Raw genomic sequence first — 19483 nt, 5'->3', positions numbered from 1 at the left:
GTCGAGGCTGCAGCCGAGCCTCCGCGCTGTTATGACGACACGTAAAGCCGGGCAACGATCAAACGGCGGGACGGTTCGGGGCTGAAGAGGGGAAACGAGAAAGGACGAGACGAGAGAGAAAAAGAGACGGAAGATGGCGCTGATACGAAGGAAGGAGGAAAGAGAGACGAGGAGAAGAAAGGAGCGACCTTCGAGCGCTCGGATCACGATTACACCATATCGCATAGTATCGCATAGGAATCGTACTAGATCGAGGATAAAACACATTTGCCAATTAAACTTTTTGTCTGAAAATTAGAAACAAGGAGGTAAAAGGTAACGGAAAAATGATGCGATTTTCGAATTGATCGTTGTCGTTCACAGGCATTCCACACAGGTGATGCAATCGTTTCGAGGCACGTATTCGAAATACGAGCCAAGTAAATCGTTATAAGCACTAATATACATATGCACGTGTAATCGAACGCTATTTAGCGAAGGTAATCTAAAACTAACGGTAGGTGGACACGAATTTTCTTCCCTTATCGATCGAAAACTATGCGCCATCTATGACTTCCGGGGAGAAAAGTTCGATGTCCATCGAAGATCGCGCAATCTCGCGATCGTGACAATGCTTACGTATGTAAATACTTTGCACTTTGCACCTCATCGTCAGATTAACATTTGTTTTTTATTGTGCGATCGATAATCAGCTGAAAAGGATCAACGTCTCCACGATAACGGCGTCTTAAAATGAAATTATATATTGCGGTAGATTAAATTATTTATATTATGATAGATTGAGAAAGAAGTTTTATGATTTACGAAACAGAAAGTTTAAACGCGGAGTTTGCGACGGGTTGCATTTATCGTCGCGATCGAATAAAACAAAGGGTATAAATCAAAAAGAAAAAAATTGCGAAAGCGATAAAGAAAGAAAAAAAAAAAAAAAGAATCAAGATAGAAAGTTGGTAGACGTAAAGGAAGAGACGCCGGTTAACGACGTTCCACTTCCACGTTTCGGTTATTTTCCCATTCGTTGAATGGACCACTCCTGCTGGCATAATGGGCAACGGTTGTTCTGCTTCACCCAGAGGGACATGCAGCAGTAGTGAAACGAATGATTGCATTCTCCCCAAACGACAACGCAATCCTGTCGGCCGTCATCCTTCTTGCTTTCCGCTTGACACCGAAGACAGGCGTCTGAAAATTGAAAGGCGAACGATTAGTACAGTAGTATACATAAATCAACTGGCGACACATAATGACTGATCGTTTGATTTTCAATAAAATCGAATAGAGCCGGTTGTATCTAATGTACTAACAATAAGTACTCGTATCTTGGTAAAATTCCACTGATTCTTATCTAACGTATGTACATACGCACAAGTGGCTAAGTTAGATGTAATTCCTAACGATCCGATATGGCGAGCATAGAAAAAACGAAGCAGGAAGATTTGAATCGATCGTAGTGGAAATTATGGATCATCGTCGTAAAGATGATACGATCGATTCTGGTAGTAGGATGGTTCCGATGAAACGAAACGGTTGACCGATTAATTCCCGACCGATGGTTCTCGAGGGTTGTCTCGTTGACCCGCACCGGGGGATCCGGGCAAACGTGTCAGCCGTGCCCCCGAGTCCTACGCGAACCAACTGGGCATTCAGCCAATTAACTCTGATCAACAAGATAACACCACGCGAAATAGTGTATACGCATAATATGAAGCTCTGGTATGTCTGCATTTTGAAAACGAGTGATACAAAGGTACAATTTTGCCGACCTGTGCATTATAATTAAAAACCTAAAAAAAATATCTAGGACAGCTACAGTACACTGATTTTGATACATTAGCTTATAAAAGATGTTGCTAGCTGGAGCCGTGATTCAACACTAAGCGAAATTTGAATGTGGTACGATTTTGGCAACTTCCCTTACTATGTAGTACACGCGATCGTAAGTCGAATACCACCGCGACATTCGTTGTTCTAGAGCCTTCCTTTCCTTCGGTTTCCATTCTTATTCTCTTCATTCTCAGGACGAGAATGACTGGTACGACTAGACTTGACCAAATACAATACACGCGCGTTTCCTTTATTCATCGTGAAACAGATCGATCCATTTTGAGACCAGCTGGTATCTAAATCGCGAGCAATCGTTCGAAAAGGACGGTAACTTTTCTGGGATAGTAATTTATCGACGAAACGGAATTAGAAATAGATGCTAGTACTCGGACGAGTAATTGCGACTGGATGGGATTCGAGAAAATAATTTATCGTACACCGGTTTTAGACACGGAAAACCGAGTATCGCGTTAACGGTGATGAGATTGCGATAGTTATCGGGATGCGCCTCTACATGTACATACGTATAGTTTGTGCATCGATCATTTCGACTCTCGAAAGAGCTTTCTCGAACGTTCGAAGAACGCGACCCCGTCGATATCTCGCCTCGACTCGGCTCGGCTCCATTCTACGATTCCACTTTGTCCAGGATGAACAGAGAGCGATCGAAAAGCTTGCGATTTATTGCGAACCGTTCGATTAATTCGTTGACCAACGATGGTTATCGAAACTGTTCGTAATAAGAAATAAGATCGATTATTTAACGGTGGGATTTGATCGAACGGGAATCAGTTCGAGAGAAAACAGCTTCTGCTGGCGACAATATAGTTTAACCGGCTTGCGCGCTGCATCATCGCTGACAATGTGTTTCGCGCGTTATTAAATTGCTCGTGATCGCCTCCTGTCACGCATTTACATTTAACACGATTTAAAACGCGCCCGTATAAAAGAGCAGCAGCCGTCGCCGAGTAGAAAATTGCTGGACCGTTTTCTCCCGACGCGACGGGCTCTTTTCTTTTTTTTGCTAATAAGAACGTTTCCATCGAATTTTCATTCATCCATTCGAAGCGTTTTCCTTCGTTCCTTTCCTTTCCTTTGTATACGGAACTCCCAAGCGGCGCGACGATTCCACGATCGAAGCTACCAGGTATTTTTCCTTCGATTCGATACCAACGATTCGCTTCATCGATTGACCCCTATCGATCAACGAGTTGACCGTGTTCCGTGATGTAACAATACGCGACAATTGCCGAGGAACTCTGACCACCGAAGAAACTGGGAAGAGAGAAAGCGATCGATCTATTAGCGGGAGCGTTCCGTTAATCGTCCTATCGAACGCTGTACTTTTTAAACATGTATCTTCAACTGGAATGATTCTTTTCCACGATCGACCGCGGCACGTATCGCGATCACGGTGAGTCGGATCGCTGCAACAATCATCGGTTACGTATTTACAAATATTCGCTTACGTGGATTACATTATGTACGATGCGTTACCAGTCGTTAACCAAGGCGATTAAAGATGCGAGGCAAAGAAAAACGCATTTAACGATGTTCCCAAGGTTGGCTGTATCGTATTGGAAAATTTGCGATTGCATTTAGGTCTTACTTGTAAAGCGTGATGCGCGCCAACGCGAAGTTCAAGAGCGACGCCGCGGCGCGACGCAGTGAACACGAACGAGCTTTGTACGACGCAATATTCCTCTGTATCGACGTTTTCTAGAGAACTTTAGTTGGTTTCCAGGTTGGACCAGGCGACGCGGTAATTCGTGAGCGAAGAGAAGGGTACGTTCGGGGTCGGCGAGGCGTGACGTTGAGTTCGTCACGTGCGAACACGGACAAACTAAACGAAATTTTCGAGACCTTTGATCGGCTGTCCCGATGCTCCGAAATTCATCGTTCTCGTTAATTAAAACGCTGTCGCGTGTATTCCGTGTAAACGATGGTGCGCATTAAGGAAAATAATTTGCATCGAATAAAAACAAGAAGAGAAAAAACCTCGTTGAAAGTAATGAAAACACAGCTGACGCAAACAAAACTGGTTACCGTGTGTTTTTTTTTTTCAATATTTTTTTACTTATACGAGTACTTCTATTACCTCCGTCCCCGATTACGAATTATCTACGACCGAGTAAGAATGCCGATCGTTTGATTAACGACAAAGATCGTACGGTCGCGGCTAGAGGCGCTGACTGTGTATCGCGGGAAAAATATTCTATATTAAATACGGGAATCGTGGCAACGTAAAAGGAGTAGGAACCGTTTAGTTCGATTGTAGTTACCGGGAAAGAAAGGTATAGGAAATAAAGATAGCGGCAGAGATGCGAGATAGGCGTACGTGCACGCGGGCAGGATCGAGGGCGACTGTATACGGTGGTCTCGAGCGAACGAGGTCGAACGACTGGAACCTTCCGCGAAAAGCCCAGAGGATATTCGCGTCGCGGTCGAGTCGCTGGTGAAACGCGAAATTCCGATTTCATTTCCTATCGATCGTCACCGGATCTACGAACCCGACAGATTCTGATGTTTCATCCGTCGGTGACGCTGCATTCGTAACAGCGAAAGATACGCGCGTTTCCACGAATCGTTCCAGGCGATACAGGGAAAAGATAAATGATAAATGATAAACGATAGGCGCCAGTTCGATTAGAATCGATGAATCGTAAGATCGGGAAACACAGAATATAAACGTTCTTTCGCATTTCGAATCTGATGAATTTGCGTAAGAAGCCGCAGAGCGACGCGTGGCGTTGCGACGCGGCTTCGGGAGGCTCGCCTCCGTGAACGGGGTAAGGCGGGAAAGGAGGGAAAGACGAACGTAGCAAAGTGCGGTGAGACGTGGCACGAGATCGCTCGACGCAACTCGACGCAACCGAAGGAGACGAGACAACTAAACGGCAAGGGTTGTTGGAGGTGGGGCGCGGTGAGACGAGGTGAAACGGGTCTGTGGTGGACGAGAGGCGTGAAGGGGCAAGGGCGTCCATCCCCCACCAGAGGTGCGCGCCCCAGGAGGAGGAAGCGGCGCTTACAACCGCACTCTATATAAAAGAGACAAACCCCCCCGATGTGATTATAGCAAAGTTCCAAACATACGTAAAAGTGCATTTTACTTACATTTCAAACGGTCTAAGCTTTACACACATCACGTTTCCATTATCAAAGAAAAAGAAGGAAAACGTGGTTAGCCGGCTGAAGAGAAACACACCGGTCACGTGGTTTCAAAAGGAAGCAACACCGTATACCGACGATCAACACAACTGGACCAGTCGACAACTAGCCACAGGAAAATACGGAGAACCGTTTTAAAGATAGTAGTCGTGTTAAACATTGTGAAAATAAGTCTGGTCGAAAAGAGCAACGGGACGAGACTGAAAATAGCCGTTCCCATCGAGTTCGTGGAGGCGCGAATCGCAGGTGCGATAGATGTAGCGCGAAGGAAAACGAAGAAATAAGGGAATAAGAGAACAAGAGTGCGAGCGAGTAAGGAAACACTGCACGAATAGTAGGGTAGCAGTGGCGTCGCTGGTACAACTTAGCAGTGGTGGTGGATTCGAGCAGGCTAAGAAACAACGGATCGTTCAACGCTGCATTTAGCCTTTGACCGTTCTCTCTGAAGTCACACGAGAGGGTAGTTGTGTATTCACCGAAAAAAAGGAGAAAGGTGGAGAAGAAAGAAAAAGTCGCGCGCGCACATTGAGGGTACTCGAGAAAAAAAAGAGCAAAAAAAAAAAAAAACAGGCCGAGTGGCACGTTTCGATCGATATCAAAAGTCGTACGCATCGAGGTAACGATTTGGTTACTTCTCGAACGACCGGATCGCTGATACGACACACACGATAAACTGCACGAGTATCTTTTTATACGATTCACGAGAAATCGAAAAGAACTGATAGAAGAAAGTCCGGTGGCAGGGAAATTCGATTCGATTCGATTCGATACGACACGGTTTACCGTCACGACCCAAGTGACGAAACAACAGCTGACAGGACAGCAAGGTTCGGGGTGCGCCGGCAAAATGTCCAATTCCAGAGACAGAAGACAGATGATGCAGCCATGGCCTCTGTGCCTAGTGCCATTTTCGAAAACGAAGGTAAGACCCACGCTATCTCTCACGTAACGCGCAATCGAACGCTCCGCAATCAACGAACCAGCCGTTTCTCCGCCGGCTCGTTTTCGCCTACCATGATAACCATATTCGCATACCTTCCTTCTCTTACAGAGCGTTCTATCTCTCTTCCTCGCACGTGTATTTCCATGATTTCGTACTCTCACCGCCTCGCTCTTTCCTCCCCTCTCGAGCTTCTGGAAAGTTCCACTATACGTGCTCATCGGCGCTGTCGCTGACGTTGGTGTTGCAGATACCAGCGGTACCGGTACCGATATCGACATGCCGGTACCACTGTCATTATTGTCGTCGGAATCGTCATGCGTGCCTGTTACAATTTCGAATTGTCAATGTTTATTATCTCTTCCACTCGACCTTATCTTTGCTACATAATTATGTATACTGTTGCTCAACATTTTTGCATTCTTTTTGCCTCTGCTGTAATTGACAAGAATGACAATCGAATTACCTTTTTCTTGCGCTTTCATTTTTATTTTCCCTTACTTTTTCTCCTCAAGAGTTTCTTCCCGCTCGCTCCTTTCATCTAATTTTATCGTATACACGCGTGGAATTTATCATCCTTCCGATCTCTCTCGCTCTTTCGTCTCGTTTCCTCTTTGCTTCGTTGCTATCTTTATTCCTACACCCTGCACACCCCGCTACTAAATCATTTCATCTCCGCTCTCTAACTCGATATACTCCTGGAATACTATTATCCTCCATAGATTGCGTTTATGCTTTTTATCCGTCGATGTTTGTTTATTTTTTCCTAATGAAATTTCTTGAGTCTATATTTAAGATCGACGACCGCCGCGTGGCATCGATGTCGGCGGAGGTTACCGGGCGTCTCGAGTTGAAACGAGCGCGAAACGGCCCGCGATATTCGCGAACGTTCGCGGTATCGATATATCGTAAATAATTTATATCTCGAACGCGACGTTTTCGCGTTTCAATTGAAGCGTTCGTGTCTTTGGATGCGGACTTCCCTCGTCCGGAAATTATCGATCGCCAGGGTAAAACAACGCGCGACCAATTCATTGCATAGTAAAACAAACGAATTAGTGAAACACACGGTTTATTCCTTCTTTATTTTACTCGTGGCTTTTTTTTTTTTTTTCTTTCTGTTCGAAAACCGTTCGATATCGCGTTCGATATCGCCATTATTTTTACTTATCGCATACGAATCGAACGAAACGTAAGAATATGAATAATATCGAAGTTTGGATTGTCTTGTAGGACTTGTCCACCGGAAACGTCGACCGACGTGTACCGAAACATGGTAAAAAATGTTGTAATGCAAAGAAAAGTTTTTCAATAAATGCTATTTTTTAATCGTCATCATTAGTTTCTAAGTGTTTTCGGACCTGCTTCTTCCATACCATTCACACTCGTTCGCAATAACTCTGTCAGATGTTTCTCATTTGTTTTTTCATCGTGTGTACATATATTTTCGTAATCTTGATAAAACTTTCCGACGGTGGAACGGAGGAGCGCATACTGTGCACTTTACACGTACATACGTGCCAAATAGCAAAACGCGACCCGGTTAAATAACTTTGGGCGCATTTACTATTTCGAGAAACTGTCGAGCCGCCCGTCTCTGTATTAGCGACAACGATTCTATGAACTCTCTTCAAAGATGCTGTCTAACAAGTCGATGCAGAAAACAACGCGTTATAAATTGTTTCGAGAAAGCGATTCTCATTTTATTGTCGTAACGCGTTATACGCTCTATTTAATAAACGCGATATTGCGGTGAAAAATAAAAGAAATGTTCGCACGAGATGGACAACGAGACAGGAAAGAGGCTCGATTAGATTCAGGGGAAGAGACCGATCGGTATCGATCGGTAACGGATGCGAGCGTTCTCGTGGTGTTCTCGAGAAAACGGGGAAGAAAATAGGGAAAGAAATAGGTAAGACGCCGAGGTGGATTAAAATGCGTTGATAACAGCTGATGAAAGAGTCGTATATCGTGAATAATGACAGGTCTAGATATCGAAGATTACCGACTCTATCTAGTACTCCCCGCTATTGTCGCTTTTCCTAGCATAATATATATTTCGGCCAGCAAGATATGGGCATTGCAGTCGACTTATTTCTACGTTAATTGTCACGGACGCAGCGCTAAAATGCTTCGTCAGCAACGAGTGTCTACGCCGCTGGTACGTCACTATTGCTCTATGTCTACCGCAAATTTTGCCTCGAAACGTGCGTAGAAAAAAACGTGTAACGCTTTTCGCTTCTGAATGGCTGCTCTTTCCCGAACGGACGAAGCTGATCGAAGATTCGTCGCGTCGAGGAGATCCAAGCCGGCTGACGCGCGTTTAAAGATCTTCTCCGAATCGAGTCGGCGAGGGAAAGTGTCGAGAATCGAGAAAACATGGAATACGCGTCTATATTCGGGGAAAAAAAGTCCGAGAAGGATTTCCTTAGCGCGACGTATCGCTTCTTTCTATCCTTTGTACGTACAATAGCCCGCACGCACGCACGCACGCATAGCACCCAATAATATCCTTGATGATCAATGTCCCTGATCGTGGCTTTCTTTCTCTTCGTCTCTCCTTCTCTGTCTGCTTCCTCTTTTTATTTAATAAACTAAACGAACTCGCGCGCGGTGACCTTCGTTCGATAGTATTTTTCAGAAACATTCAACTCTTTTTTTTTTTTTTTTTACTTCAATGCCATCGAGGCAAAGTTCGCGCCAAGAAAACTTTATACGCGTAACGATAGATTATCTTTAGCGGCAAGAAAGTAGAGACCGGCGGTGCACCGGTTAAATGCAGCGGCTGCACTTTTGCGCGCACACGCACGCGATGCACTTGCAGGTAACGCTAAAGCGCACCGCTTAACGTCAGGCGTACACAAGCGACGAATTCACGGTCAGGCTAAGATCGGTCAGATAAAACTGAGTGACGTATTTACTTACGCGTATGAAATTTTCGCTCGGTACCGATCCGGAGTATCGTTCTTCCTCGAATCGAATAAAACGCGGCTAAAACTAAAATCAACAAAGTCTGCTTTCGAAAGACGGAAGAAAATGCTAGAATATAGAGCAGAGATCCCGCGCGCGCATTACAATGTTGAAAAAGCGATTTAATCGAATGCATCGCTTCTTGCATGCCACGCTGCGATCATGGATTTGTTTTGTACGTTTCACGGTAAATACGCCTGACGCAATTCTCTGTTAAATTTACGAGATATTTCAAAGACAACAAGAACGATTGCTTTTCAATTGCATTTACTCGTTTCTCTTTCTCACAGCTTTCTATGTACACTATTTGATTCCTTGCCGGGTGTCGATGGACCCTATCATCCTCGCTCATTTTTCGACAAACATAATCGTCGAAGAAAGGCAAACAGACAATGGACCTTGCGTTTACCGTTCTATTCGAAATGGAAAGGGAACCGCGTTATTTTTTTTGTTTGTTTTTTCAAGAAAGATCGAGAGAAACGAAAATAGTATTCGTCGAATGGATGGGACTACGCGAACTTAGGGTTAAAAATATCCACATGGTGAGCGCGCGTTCTGGAAACGTAATGGCAAATCTAATTTCGAGTACGTTCGAAGCGAGAGGGCTTACATAATTTCGTTGAATTTTCAATAGTTTACCGCGTCACGCGATGTCCGTGCGGTATAGTAACGGCTTGGGAAATGAGATTGTCGCGGTTTCAAGAATCGTCCGAGAAGACGCTGAAATATCGACGAAGATATACTTACGTATTTTCACGGGATAAATTATCTCGAACGATAAGGGAATCGCGCGGCTCGTGTAAGCGATAGAAAACCGACGTCGAACTTGCTTCTTTATCGCAACTCGGTACAGGATGCTCCCGACAGATACCGCCACGGATCACTGGCAACGAGGACGGCCCCTTGCGACCTGCACCCGGCGAGCTCGGGAGCAGAGCGTGCGGCGCACGCGGTATCCTCGAGGCGACTGCTCGTTCCCGCTGATCGCCAACGGAACGAGATAGACGCGTTGCGCGGGAAACCGATATGCGAAAGACAAAAAAATCTTTCACATTCTTGTTCTTCTTAGAGGAGAGAAGGAACGAGGACGCGTTGGAGAGCAAGCGACGACCTCGCTACCGAGAAACTGCGGCGAAGTATCGAGGACGATCGGATACCGAGGGAAAACGGGCGTTATCGGTAGCGTCCAAAGGAGAAAACGATAGCACGCGTAAACAACGAAACGGTTGACCCCGAAATGCAAACAGGCTGCGGACGATGACGAAAGCTAGACAATAGCAGTAATCGTGACATCTAATTTGCTGCGAAAATGGCCCCCGAGTTACTACGCGGAGGCGAGAACTTTCGTTGGCCAACGAAAGCAGGGAAGAAAGTGGATATACGAATTGATCGCATACGAAATGATGCAAAATGAACGATGGTACGAACAATCACGAAACTAGCGTTTTAGTTCGTGAATCGAAAAGGGTTCGCGGTCCATTAAAGACTAGACGTATTCGCGAGAATCGAGTAGCCGTTGAAAATGGAAAATTTGGAACGTGGCACGCGTATGCGAAAGAAAGATTTGATGGGTGACGCGTTTGCATAGAAACAATCGCGATTATTCGTCAGTAGGATAGAAAAACGATTATTTGCAAATCTAGGCTAGCTGACGCGAGAACCCGTGCTATAGTTTTCGATTTTCAACGGAAATCGATGAATAGACAAAAGATAGATAGAGAGGGGTAAAGAAAGGGAAGAAGAATCATTAACGTTAAAGCGTCGGACGAGTGCAGAAGAGCGTACACGTGAATCGGGAAATTTGGAAATCAATGAATCGTCCATATCGAAGTACCAGGCCCTTCTGTCTAATTACGCGTATGTATGTAACCCTGCTCGATGCCACGAGCGCATCGTTCGCAAAAAGTAAAAGAACTCACGGTTTAGTCATGAAGTTCAACATGGGTTATAGATAACCAGGGGTAAAAGTCATCTGATCAGCGACTAAGAATCACGCTGCCTTCTCGTCCCTCGCTTTTCATCATTGGCTCGTTACGATAATCGCTATGTTTATTCTTCTCTTTCTTTCGTTCGGTGTTGTTTCTCATAACACCATTATCGATAAACGAAACTAGTATAAATACTCCAACATCGAACTTTCATCCCTTCGAAACTCTTCACAGTTCCATCACGGACGCTGTTTTCGGGCGTTCCGCAACGTTGTTCGATCGTTCGTTCGTTTTCAAGACCGTGTACCGTGCGCTTTCTTCGGTGACAGTTTTCGTCAATTGTGTCTCCGTGAAGTGTTCGAAAAGCAAAGAAAAATTAGTTGAATTTCTGTGAAATAGTTGCGTGCTGGAGCGGATTGTACGGTCGCACGGCCAAGAAGCGGACGATCGATCGAGGACCGCGTAAGTTTGATCGTTAGTGGATTAAGGTATTAAGAATGTTCCCCGTTTAGCGAAATCTTTTCTCGTTCGCGGAACGCACGGCTTTCGATTACAATTACCATCGAAATTGCTATCTCGAAACGTTCACGCGTTTTGATTTTCTGCTTTCAGGAGCGAAGCATCCTTCCGAAATACTACACGAGGGTGCCATCGGTGGCGAGATCGACCACCACCAATTCGGTCATCAACCTAGACTGCGCGTCAAACGCGACCCTCGTGACAAACGTCAGCCCGTTCAACAGCCAGACCGCCCTGATCGCGGAGAAGAAGGTGCTCTCTGCTGGCAACGGGACCACCCTCACCACAAATCACTATTATGAACAAAACCTGAGGAATAACCATCAGAAGGCCCTGAACGGGTCCCACATATACAACCCCCTAGACAAAGATCACGATCACGACTACAAACAGCTCGATCCGTTGCTCAACTCGGAATCCCCGTACGCGGGGATAGTGGGGAACAAACGGAAAATGAATTCGCAGGATATCAAAATGAAGGAATCGGCGGTGGGTTCCGGAAAACTTCATGGAACCATGCAAGGACCAAAGGAGTCTAAACCTTCGCTCATGCGTTTTACCAGTCAGGTAATTAATTCTCTTATCTTCTTTCTCTTCGGAACGCTAACATTCTTTTCTTATATACGGATACTGCTAGCGAATAAGTGGCGATCCAGAAATCGCACTTGCGTAAGAAGAGACTCGAAAGATGATTATCGAGAAACCGGTAACGGAACGAGCGTCGGTAAAATTCTTTTCGCGTGTGCGTGGAACTTTCGAGTACCGTCGAGGCGACGAATTAAACTGCCGCGAGAAAATGGCGAAGATCTCGCGGTTTCTACTCGCGTACAGAGCTCAAGGATAGAGTACGGCGAAGCATCCTTGAACCATTTTACGATTCTCCTCGACGTGTAGGATCGAAAGACGAGTCGATATCGCGGACGATAAAGCGGGTTGTGGTCGCAACGGGGCCAAACACGGCGATCGCGATCGCGATTGAGCTTTTCGAGAGGAAACGAATCTGTTGATCGCGCGAACGACCGCGAATCGAATGTCAAGCGTACTTTTTTCCGTCCTACTCGATCGATCTAAACTCGAGAGGGCATCGTGATCTTCGCGTTTACGACATCCACCTTGCGTATAGTTGCATTTAATATTGCGCAAACGATTGTACGATAATAAACGTTACAAACGTGGTGCGATATGCACGCTCGTTATTATGAAAGCTCTGCCACGCGACTCGTCGTTTTTATCTCGCGAAATTACAAAATACCAAACGTCTTCCTTCCTCTTCTTATCGTTTCAACAGAGGGTCTATTATTCCAATCACGTTGACTGTTTACTCGTGCCGCATTACCGATTTCCAATCGAATAAATACGTAATCGACGTAAATGGGAACGAACGGAAGGAAGGAAGAGATCGAAGAGGAAGGAAGGTGTGCGGGTGTGCGCATAATTTTCTTGCAAGTTGATCTTAGACCGTCGAAAGACGAGCAATTACGGGAAACAAAAGACGACATCGCACGCGTGCATGCACTTTTGTACCCAACTACGGTGGCCTTGCGCGTTTCTGACAATAATTAGCAGGTTAATTTCTTCTCATGTACGTGAGTACGTGGCTGACGTATCCCGGCGATGCTCCCGAACCGCGTTAAACTATCTGACGGCAATGATTCGCGACCCCGGAAATACAATAATGCAGCGAATTCGCTAAACTTACGCGCACCCTGTTTCGGAATCGAACTGGAATCGAACCGAATTGAAGCGAATCGAACCCGAAGCGATTGAAAAGAGGAAACGAGGACTGTTCGTTCGATCGCGGAAAAGGAAAAGAAGAGCAAAGCTCTTCGACAAAGAGGATTACGCAACGCGAAAGAAGGTCGCGAATGAGAGATCGGAGGCTCGCGACGGTTATCTTGATCCTTCCGCGAGATCTCGACGGGCGCGCGTTTCAACTAAACTGGATGAATTCCATATTGTTTCGCGAGGGAAACTAAAACTCGTTGTCTTACGACTAAAGGCGTAAGAAAACGGGTTCTTGATCTCGTTTGTTAATTTCGGGTCATGCTACAGGCTGTCTCTCTTTCGTTTTGTCTCGCTAGTCCCTCGAAATTGAAAGAGATCCCACGTGCCATAAGGCACGAAGGAATGGCACGAGTTACACGCTCACGCGTATACGCGAAATGTCGCAGCGCGCGAGCACACGCACGCGTACGTATAATCATCCGATTCGCGGACAACGGATCCTCTCGATCAAGAGAGAAGGGATAGTCGCGGCCCCCCAGCATCGTTCCCCTATATAAACAGGGAACCACCCGTCGGTTTACCGAGTGCCAATACCGTGTCAATATAATACGGGAACGTCGACAACAGCGGCGACGAAAACGGCTAAAACGGATCATCAGTGAAACGACGACGACGACGACGACGACGACGACGACGACGACGACGACGACGACGACAACAACGACGGCGACGTCAGCGGCAACGAGGACGAGGCGAAAGACAGTCGCGATCGAGAGGGGCTCGATCTAGGATCGCGTACGCGTCGATAGTTAACGTATCGCCAGTAACGCGATCGATTTCGTTCCGACTCAAACTTCTAAATCGACGTCGATCGTCGATTGGCGCATGCTCGAACGTTTCGCTCGTTTCGCGTGTCGAGCGGTTCTAACGCCTAGACGAAACGATCGCGCAACGATCGTAGAAACGTTCCTCGTAGCCTCTGCTCGATTCGTCGTCTACGAGTATTGCTACGAGTCACGGTGTCGCTTCGTCGCGACGCGAATTGATCGTCGAAAACTCGCCGATTTTTCATCAACGATCAGTTTCTTTCTTCGTTCGTCTTCTCACCCCTGTCTCGTTTCCTCTCTATCGTAACTATCGTAACCATGAAGATTCTTATGCGAGCAGATACCCATGTGAACATCGAATTACCGGGCAACGCGCCAGTCGCTAAATGCACCTTCACTCAGGTATCGACAGCAACGTTGTGTAATTTCATTATTAATCTACGTCTACTCGATTTTATTCCCGATCTAACGCTCGATCGCGCACGCGTTTTGCGTTTGTCTAACCACCGATCGACCTTTCCTATCGAATATCGATCTGTCGCGCTTAACGTAAACATATCAAGTTTTCTCTGTTTCGATATCGATCAACTACGGGGATGAATCGTAACTCGATGAATTTCTTTAAAAATTTCATTCGATCTATTTTCAGGTACTGGCAGCCTTATCAGTATCGCTGGGCTCGATGGTGGTCGGTTACGCGAGTTCCTACACCTCGCCGGGTCTAGTTTCGATGCAGAACAATGCTACGACCTCGTTCGAGGTTACTAAGGAAACTGTAAGTGAAGAAAACACTAAACACAATTGATCTATTATAAGCTATCGGAATGGATCATCCGGGGCGGGAATGTTTTCAAACAAACGTGCCTCGCGAACGTGATCGAGACATTTCGTAATCTTGAATATTCGAACGAAATCATAAAACAACGTTATCCGGGATTCTTTTTTCTTATCCGGAGTACGAGTCAAGGCTAGACACGCTCTTAAACAACGCACGTTTGTTTTCAAAAGTATGCCACGATTACGCGAGCTTCCTTTTTCACGACGTGTCTACGTGCATCCGATAAAGAAAACAGAAGAGATTCGATGTTGGCGGTCAAACCGTTCGTTCCGGATCGTCTGGCTGGCCGAACTTCGATCGAATCGATATTATACGCCGCCGAGAATCATCGATATCGAAAGGGGTCAATGGTTGATTGAAAGTTTAACCTCGAATGCGTCAATAGGGTACAGTCTCTGGTAACGCCGCGGCGATTTTTTCATTACGATCATCGCGTATCGATTCCCAGTAGCTCGTCCAGCCTCGATTGATTCTCTCGATCGAGTCGACGGCAACCTTCGACGTCGCCGCGCCGCGCCGCGCCGCGCCGCGTAGGAAATAAATTCAACGCGATCTAGCTACCGATTCTACCGCGGGTGCTTCCGCGTTCGTCAATGTCCCTACCTCCTCCACCTCCTTCCATCTTACCGTGATACGTGACTCGTTAACGATTTCCTTCCTTTCTCAGCATTTCCTTTCGTTTTCGTGCTTGTTTATATTCGAAGGACGATCAATCCGCGACCGCGATCCTCTAACCTTGATCGCAAACGCGTACGAGATTTTTCTAACAATAAGTATCGTTCTCGTTACAGGGTATGTGGATCGGATCGATCATGCCTTTGAGCGCGCTTTTCGGAGGCATCTTTGGCGGTCCGTGCATCGAATATCTGGGCAGAAGGAATACGATTGTGGGCACAGCGGTGCCCTTTATCACAGGTAGGTTTACGATCGAACTTTGGTATCGAAGATTCGAAGGATACGGACTAACGATTTATTTATTACAGCCTGGCTATTGATCGCGTTGGCCACCAATGTCGCGATGATTCTAGTTGGTCGAGCCCTTTGCGGGTTCTGCGTCGGTATCGCGTCCCTTTCGTTACCGGTCTACCTAGGCGAGACGATACAGCCGGAGGTTCGAGGAACCCTTGGATTACTTCCAACCGCCTTTGGTAACACCGGTAAGAACCTTGTAATTTTCATTTTAAATACAGTGAATGCGGTGAAGGTCAACGGTAATCGGTAATTTACATATATTTATGTAAGTAATTAACAGTAGACAGTAGAAAATGATTACTTTAAACAACTTTGTCGCATTACGAACAATATAAGGTAGCAGATATTCTATTGCAATTTTCGATAATTAGGGTTTCTTACGTGGCATCGGTAATTAAAACGTTTGCCTTTTCAGGAATCTTGATCTGCTTCGTGGCCGGGATGTATCTGGATTGGAGGAATCTCGCGTTGGTGGGCGCTAGCCTGCCAATACCGTTCATGATTCTGATGTTCACGATCCCCGAGACCCCGAGGTGGTACATTTCCAAAGGTAAAACGAAAAGGGCGAGAAAATCGCTGCAGTGGCTGCGGGGCCAGGGAACCGACATTACCGACGAACTAACGGCCGTCGAGAAGTTACACGTTGACAGCGAACGAAACGTATCGCAGGGTGCGTTCATGGAACTCTTCAAGAAGAACCACCTGAAGCCGCTCCTCATTTCCCTCGGTCTGATGTTTTTCCAACAACTATCAGGAATTAACGCGGTCATATTCTATACCGTACAAATCTTTAAGGTACGCATGCTGAACACGCACGGCCGCGTTCTAATTCAGACACGAAATGCCTAACTGTGGAATTGCTTTTTCTCCAGGACGCCGGAAGCAGCATCGATTCGAACATATCCACCATCATCGTGGGAGTGGTGAACTTCATCTCGACGTTCGCCGCTGCATCCGTGATAGACAAACTTGGCAGAAAGATGTTGCTCTACATAAGCGCTGTATCGATGTGTATCACGTTATTCACGTTCGGTACGTTCTTCTACATGAAAGAGAACGGCTCGGACATGTCGACGTTCGGTTGGATACCGTTAGCGAGTCTGATCATTTACGTGATCGGATTCTCCTTGGGATTCGGCCCGATCCCGTGGCTAATGATGGGCGAGATTCTGCCGGTTAAGATCCGCGGTTCCGCTGCCAGTGTCGCGACTGCCTTCAACTGGTCGTGCACGTTCGTCGTGACGAAAACGTACGAGGATCTAGTGTCGGAGATCGGGGCGCACGGTGCGTTCTGGCTGTTCGGCACGATCGTCCTGATCGGCTTCGTTTTCGTGATCATCTGCGTGCCGGAAACGCGCGGCAGATCTCTCGAAGAGATTGAAAAGAGATTCACCGGTCCGGTGAGAAGAATGAGCGCGATCGCGAACATAAAGCCTACGCCGATGGGCTGTTAACGAATCTTATAATTTCGAATAGCTAGCCAATCAATCAATTCGTTCGTTCGCTAGGAAATCTCGGCCACATCGCGTCGTTCCGCGCTACGAAACGAACAATTCGTATAGTTCCTTCCTACTATTTCATAAGAACGATCTTGATTAGAACATCGTGCGTAACTGTTATTTTTGTTATTCAATAGTTTTACAGGGTCTACCTCAAGTTAGTACTTTTACTAATGGTATACGAGTAGGTTTAAACGACAAGTGCAAATTATTTAATTAGTATACGTGTGCGTACTTATACGCGGATACGAGAACGAGATAAGTAACCTCATCATTGGTAAAAGAACAAATGGTTCTTCACTATCGCGACAATAAATTCCAGCACGCGAACCATCTCGGCATCGAGTTTGTACATAGTTATATCGATCTGCGTTAGCAAACAGTTGCATCATCTATCGTCGAATTAAATCGTAAGTTATAGTTGAGAAACAGAGAGATAAAAATAATACGCGTCTATTTTTTAATCGTCGAAATCGTTGTCGGTTAGCGAGATGACGCGACGAAGAACACAGCGAAGAAATACACGAATAGCGCAAGCCGCGAATTCGTGAAACACGCCCCCGATACCTTGTTTTGTATTTCGCGCCTTTTTACTCGAAAGTACTGTTTCGAGAGAGAGAGAGAGACGCGAAACATTTAGACCCCTAGGGACCGCTACGGTCGATTTGAATCTCGATTCCACGCGCCACGCCTTTCCACTATTCATTCTCTTATTTCGATTTTCTCGGTCGCCTTCTATCTGCAACCGAATATACCAGGGGTGCGTACCACCCTTCTCGGGCGAACGAGAAAATACCTTTTTATGTCGTCGCGATACCATTCCGAATCTCTGTACTACGACGAAAGAAGAACAACGTCACGAAACATTCCTGTAATAGTACGGTTTAACGTACGATCTCGGCAAATGATATCGCGAGGAATAAACGCCATTTTGGACGCGTTACTCACATTTCATCTGTACAATTTAAGTTTTTACCTTTGTTGTAAAAAGAAAAATGCGTCGTTCGTACTTATTTGACAAACATTTCTACTGTGTGCCACTGGGGCGTAAGGTGCTTGCCAAATTTCTGGAGAATTCAATGGATATATCTTTGAAGTTGTGTACTAATCGCGTTAAGTTTGTATGTAAATTTGTAAGTTATTAAAACATAATGTTTGACACGATGTCTTTTTACTTTCCTTCTACCTACTCCATTCTTGTTCCGTCAGTCCTCGTTCCGCTTTTTAAATCGCATTTTAACGAGTCTCCCACTCCCACCACTATCGATTGTATCGACTCCACGCGTCTACGCAATTTGGTATATACGTCAAAAACTACGGGCGCACGAAGCGACCGTACTTTGATTTATCTGAACTCATATAAATGTTTACACGATAAAATTTCCTACGTACTTTGTTATAACGCGAAGAATAGTAAAAAATGTTTCTTTCTTCTCCGAATAAAATAGATGACGAAGCAAGTTGATAATAAACGTCCTAACCTATGAACTGTGTGCAACAAATTTACTCACCCATCACTTGAACCCGGCAAATCGCGCAAGTGTCACACTCCACGTCCCAGCTCCACATGGCCACGGCGTTCCATTTCTTCAAAATAAACAGCTTATCCGTTTTTAGATTGTCGCTATCACCACGCTCTCCAAAGTCTTGCTCCGATTCTGCCATTTCGTCTTTCTAGGTTAGAAATGGCAAAGTGACGCGAACTTTTCGAACGAATCAAATGTCTGTGACTGCTAGAAAATCCTCCTCTCTCAGAATTTCTCGTTTTTATCGCACACGCACAAGCCGGGTTTATTCGACTTTTATTGTCCGCACTTCACGGTATCAACGACCCGATCGATTTCAAAATCGAGTAGACGCAGAATCGGATGCAAGCGACGCCGATCTTTTTTTCACTGAAACTTTTCAATAACGTAGATCGCACTGAATCTGTAGATAAGAGTTACGAATGATTCGAAGCAACCGCGGATAATAAACTTTTGTTCGGTTCGCGGTAAAAAAGACGAACGCGTCGTGACATCTGGCGAGCGAATCGAGTGTTTCCACTTGGAAAGTGACGCGAGTTGCCTCTGTGTTGGCCAACCTTGTGTTATTCGTTCAACAAGAGAACGTACTTGTTTCGCGCAGCTCAGAGAGGCCCTCTATACTAATTTCGAACTTTGTACTCATATACACGGTGAACAGAAAAAGAGAATCGAGGAGACGCGTGCTGTCTTCGAAGGGCGACGGGTATACTGAATACAAGAGCAACGGGTATGCTGCGCGACGCCACT

At 45.8% G+C, this 19483-nt stretch overlaps 2 protein-coding genes across 4 annotated transcripts; one reads left to right on the top strand and one right to left on the bottom strand.

The window, feature by feature from the left end:
* Positions 1 to 916: 916 nt before the first annotated feature.
* Positions 917 to 19430, bottom strand: LOC117600997 (Regulator of cullins 2). 2 transcript variants are annotated; one of them, XM_034317161.2, is made up of 3 exons: positions 18722 to 19430; positions 6028 to 6257; positions 1043 to 1182 (listed from the first exon to the last, which is right to left on the bottom strand). In XM_034317161.2, exons 1-3 carry the CDS (start codon positions 18873 to 18875, stop codon positions 1066 to 1068), a joined length of 501 nt encoding a protein of 166 aa, XP_034173052.1. In that variant the 5' UTR covers positions 18876 to 19430; the 3' UTR covers positions 1043 to 1065. The 2 variants fall into 2 exon arrangements, with proteins under 2 accessions (XP_034173054.1, XP_034173052.1); XM_034317163.2 differs by lacking the exon at positions 6028 to 6257 and having other exon boundaries at positions 917 to 1182; positions 18722 to 19361.
* Positions 4578 to 18369, top strand: Tret1 (trehalose transporter 1). Of its 2 annotated transcripts, XM_034317127.2 has the most exons (7): positions 4578 to 5914; positions 11443 to 11916; positions 14551 to 14676; positions 15531 to 15654; positions 15723 to 15896; positions 16127 to 16506; positions 16584 to 18369. In XM_034317127.2, exons 1-7 carry the CDS (start codon positions 5840 to 5842, stop codon positions 17163 to 17165), a joined length of 1935 nt encoding a protein of 644 aa, XP_034173018.2. In that variant the 5' UTR covers positions 4578 to 5839; the 3' UTR covers positions 17166 to 18369. The 2 variants fall into 2 exon arrangements, with proteins under 2 accessions (XP_034173018.2, XP_034173019.2); XM_034317128.2 differs by lacking the exons at positions 4578 to 5914; positions 11443 to 11916 and adding an exon at positions 12303 to 14303.
* Positions 19431 to 19483: the final 53 nt, after the last annotated feature.

The sequence above is a fragment of the Osmia lignaria genome, chromosome 16 (assembly GCF_051020975.1).
Source record: "Osmia lignaria lignaria isolate PbOS001 chromosome 16, iyOsmLign1, whole genome shotgun sequence".
Lineage (NCBI taxonomy): Eukaryota > Metazoa > Arthropoda > Insecta > Hymenoptera > Megachilidae > Osmia > Osmia lignaria.
Note: the sequence above shows the minus strand (reverse complement) of the source record. Positions and strands in the feature narration are given on the sequence as shown.